At 41.6% G+C, this 4,910-nt stretch overlaps 1 protein-coding gene across 1 annotated transcript; it reads left to right on the plus strand.

Annotated features, from left to right (window-relative positions):
• The first annotated feature begins 3,190 nt into the window (after positions 1-3,190).
• Positions 3,191-4,222, plus strand: LOC109768836 (uncharacterized). Its single transcript, XM_020327564.1, has 2 exons — positions 3,191-3,474; positions 4,012-4,222. Exons 1-2 carry the CDS (start codon positions 3,191-3,193, stop codon positions 4,220-4,222), a joined length of 495 nt encoding a protein of 164 aa, XP_020183153.1.
• Positions 4,223-4,910: the final 688 nt, after the last annotated feature.

Consider the following 4,910-nt stretch of genomic DNA (forward strand, 5'->3'; position numbering starts at 1 on the left):
TTCAGATCACAAAAGTACTTATTACAAAACACATCAAAAGATGAAGTGTTCGATACGCAAAAGTACTTATTACAATCAACCTCATAACCTTAACCAATCACATCAAACGTGATTCTGACCATACGATCCTCGAGTTCAAAAAAGTTGAGGACAACAACTTGCTCAGACTTCAGGCCACTATCAATGACAAAATCCATCCAGCCTTTCAGCAGATACAGCCGACCGTCAACGGCTACATGGTACTTGGCTGGTTTCTGGTGTCCATTGCCAAGAACAACTTGGAGAATTCCCTTCTTCTTGAGCTGGAGGTACCTAACAACTCGTTGGGGGATTTTCTACAAAAAAGATAAAACTGTTTAGCGACGATACTAGCAGTACAATTCTCATACTTTGCACAAAGCAGTAAAAACCTACACACAGTACAGACACGAGCTAGATGGAGTGCACAACAGTCCAACAAGCAGTACAAATAAAACGCAATATAATATGAAGTATGGAACTTGCAAACATGCAGTACGCTTCTAACTATCATGCAGTTCTTGAGACTAGCTGCATGTAGGAAACACCGTACAAGCGGGGAAAATTGTGGAAACTAGTAGTGCTCATCTAATATCTATGCAGTTCAGATATTGTAACCATGCAAACTAAAACATGAGCTCCATGCACACAAGCAAAAAAATAAAAACAAAGATATAAGTACACAGTGCAGTACACTTCAATAAAACAAAATATGCGTTCCTAAAATACTAGAAGTTCACGCTAGTATGGAATTATAAAAAAAATAGAAAACACAAAGAACAAATCAGATCAAGCGAAAATACCATCTTCTAGTGAGTCTCCACGTCTGTTGGCGTCAGCTGATGGACAAAATGACTTGTGCGACCAAGGCCACGGTGAAGCAAGGTGGAATAGAACGTAGCAACGTTGATGTGGCCCATATCCAATTCTTCCGTGAATACTGTGCCATATGCAAGCTGCTCCGCTCGCCCAGCTCGGCACAAGACCTTGCCCCCACGACGAGCATGACGGGCCTGCGAGCAAGCTGAGCAATGGCAGTGCGTCGGCACACCACAACCATTGCCGCAGCAGGAGAGATTCGCGTAGCGGCCTGGAGCCATCGCAACAAAAACCTAGGAAATGAAAAGAAATAAAGAGAGGCCGGAGAAAGGAGAGAAGTTGCGGCTAGAAGAGAAATGAACTGCAAAGGAAGGGTCGAAGTTGGCCTAAATTTATAGAAGAGGAATGGAAAAAGGTCAAACTGAAAATTAAACGAGAGTTAATGAAAATTATGTTACCAAGAATGAAGGACAATCAATGAAGGCTTATGTTACCAAAGAAAAAGGACCCAAAAAAGGTGTAATTTGACTGCAGCACTTCCCATGAACTAACCGCAGATCATTAAATATTTATATTTCTACAAAATTATAATCCGCAGACCATTCTAAATAAAACTGAATGCAGTTCTCCAAAGTAATACCAGGCAGTTCATAGTTATGTGTGCATGAAGGGCAGTACGTGTTTAAAATGAAGCACAAGAGAAGCACTTTCCCGCAGTGCACAACGCATAGACTTAGTGCATGTAATGCAGTCCGTAAATGCAAGCAATGCAGTTCGCAACGTTGGTCCAAGCAGTCACAAAGTTGGCACAAAAAAGGATGCACGTAGTACAAAATGCGTACACATGCAGCACAAGACTCTGACGAATGCAGTGCACACATACCCAACAAAGGAGTACACACCGTACACTGGAAAAAAGAATACATAAGAGGAAAAACACGAAAAGAAAATGCGACCAGCATGCAGTGCACAAAAATGTAGTGCAAAAATGTGTAGTGCGGAGAGTGCGCACATGCAGTACACAAACCTGATGAATGCAGTCCAAGATGATTTACTAAGCAGTGCACGCCCTATATTTGAAAAAATACGTGAGACGGAAAAATATTTAAAAAAAATTGACCACCCAGGTGCAACCGGCCCCAGCCAGTCTCGTAGTAGGTCTGCGCCCACAATAGGCGAGTCGTTCTGAGCCACGATGCATGGGGCCGGGCACACATGGGCCAACAGGTCTGACAGGACAGAGCAGCGTGCGCCGTATATAAGCGCCCAAATAAGTAACCAGAGGAATTTGATACGGCCGCCTCGCCAGCGCTTATAAACAGGTCGAGCGCGTTCTCTGCGGGCGAGGTGGGACTAAACGTTACCGCGCACACACAGCGCACCGGGAACCAGCCGTGCTGACAGACCTACTTGGGCCGAATGCATTTTCACTCCTCTAACACAGGCCCAACACGCTAGAGTAGTTAAAATAACACGGCCTACTAAAAAACAGTAATTACAAAAATAAAACATCAAACAAAAATGAGAAACATTTTTTAAATGAATAACAACCATAAAAAAAGAAATGTGTGTGGGCACTGCGAGAAACCACAGTTCGCTCTCATAAAATAAAATGCAGGAAGCCCCAAGTCAACGTACAACTACAGTCCGCGAAGTGCTACAATGCAGTTCGCCACGTGGAAGCACGAAGTATTGTTACTTTTGAAATGCAGTTCCCTTTCTACTGTATTGCAGTAGGGCTAAAATGAAGAATGTAGTCCTGTTAGTTAAGCAAAGCAGTCCAATACCCCTATTCACACTACCCTCCATCCACACAAAAGCTGCATCACCAATTCACCATCACCTATAAAAAAGAGAAAATAAGAAAGAACTCCATCCAAAAAGTAATGTGCGTACATCTGTATGAATCCTGATCCCTTATAATACAGTATATGAAGAATAAATTTCACCTGCATGCAGTACACTTGTGGACGCAGGCAGTTCCGTAATGATACCGAAGAAGTGCACTTACTAGGAAAATTCACTGAAAACACAATCATCACATTTTCTGACAGTTGCGTCCATACCTGAAGTTGTCACGAAAAAAGAAGCGACGACGTTCCGGATTTCCAACACACTAAGACAACCTCCTCATAGCAGAACCTCTCTACAGTTGCGACGTAACTGAAAACACAGCCCCACCATGCTACCACCCCGCTCCACCACTCCCACGTCATGTCACAGAGAGCGGAGGACGGCAGAGGACAAAACACAACTACTTCGTACCCCAAAAACCCCCATTGCAGCTTCTTCTCCCCACTTCCTTTCACTAACCTCTCTCTCCAGAACAAACGCGAGAGAGTAGAGGAGAGCCATGGCGGATGCACCTCTGTACAAGCAGCGCCGCAGGTACACCAGGGAGGTCCACGACGTCGACCTCCATGACAACCAGAAGCTCCACGTCGTTTGCACAAGCAAGGGTCAAGACATGGACAAGATGTTGTCCACGCTCAGGAGGAAGCTCGGCGAAATTCCCGTCAAACTAGTCGGCACTGATGTCGAGTACACGCACTACGTGAAGCCACAGCGGTCAGCAGTGCTCCAGCTATGCGTAGAAAAAGAATGCCTTGTCTACCACATCTCTGCAGCTAAAGACAAGTGAGAATAATTATCAATCTGTACTATTGGTTGTCAATATTGATTTTAAATTCTCTTCTTTGCAAATGACATCATATAAACTTTGGTTCTCATTTTTAAAAACCATGCCATAGGAATTTATTGACAGTTTTCATCTGGCTCCATGTAACTCATGTGTTCAATTCTTGAATTAGATGATCTAGCAATCCACGCAGTTTTATTTTGTTTGACCAAATACAAATTATCTACCTGAACAATAGAAAAAACGTTGTATGAAATGTTTTGTTCCACCATTACTGCCTACTTTCAAAGATCATAGTCCAGACTATCTAAATCATGTATGAAATTCAATTCATGACAACAAACATGCACAAACATGCATTGTTTATGGAATCTATTATGAGATTTACTAGTTATGTTGTACAAAGTATTAGCAGCTACTCACTGCAACAGATTCAGGGATTCATATTGCACTTCAGTTTCAGAAAAATCAAGTGGTGGTTCTAAAAAATAATGGGTACTGTCTCATTATATCCAGTCTATACAAACATCTTGCAGTCCAATGGAACTAGACAAATTCCTCACGAATGATGAATACACCTTCGCCGGATTCGCCATTGAAGGAGAAAAAAACAAGCTGAAGCTATCTGGCTTGGATATAAACTCCGACAACTACATTGATATTCAGGTGGAATGGAGAGACTCATACAATAAAAAGAAGTTTGACTCTTTGGCTGATGTTGCTGGCAGGCTGGTCGACATTCACTAGAATGACATGAAGAACAAAATCAACCCCAAGGAGGACCATACATTGTGGGGGGTTTGCCCACTACCAGACAAGCTTATCAAGTATGCAGCAATGGATGCATTCGTAACCTACGAATCATGGAGAATCATCTACGATGTCATAAATGGGACTAGACAGGGCAAAAAGAGAAAAAGAAGCGAAGAAGAAAAAGAACAAGGCTGTAATACCATACAGCAACTAGAAATGAATAGGGCTATGTTTAGTTTCATTTTACTTTAGTGCTTGTATTGTTCCTTGTTTCCTGTCTGCTAGGTTTTGCTTATGTCCATTGCTTCATATCGAACGTTTCTTTGTAAAAACAATGTCATTGCACTACGTAATGATTGCTGAGTTTGTATTAGAACAAGTATCTAGACAACTTTTAAAAATCTAATGTGTGATATCAAAACATAGTACACACATACAAAACATATTCAAAAACAACGTTAAACAAAAAAATCAAGTACTATGACTACAACTCATACCTAAAAAAGAAAAGGTGAATGCAGTTCACAATGGTAAACATAAGCAGTACACATGTGTCCACATGCAGTCCACAAGAGTACTTATAGAAAAAGACCATTAATATTAATATTTATAAAAAATACAATCCGCAGACCATTCTCAACAAAGGTGAATGCGGTTCATTGAAGAAATATAAGGCAGTTCA

Source organism: Aegilops tauschii, chromosome 3 (assembly GCF_002575655.3).
Source record: "Aegilops tauschii subsp. strangulata cultivar AL8/78 chromosome 3, Aet v6.0, whole genome shotgun sequence".
Taxonomy (NCBI): Eukaryota; Viridiplantae; Streptophyta; class Magnoliopsida; order Poales; family Poaceae; genus Aegilops; species Aegilops tauschii.

What these genes read in the sequence shown, in the direction of transcription:
- LOC109768836 (XM_020327564.1), top strand. Translation starts at nt 3,191, where the DNA reads ATGGCGGATGCACCTCTGTACAAGCAGCGCCGCAGGTACACCAGGGAG. An exon ending in ATCTCTGCAGCTAAAGACAA is followed by an intron (nt 3,475 to 4,011) that starts GTGAGAATAATT and finishes AACATCTTGCAG; the next exon opens with TCCAATGGAACTAGACAAAT.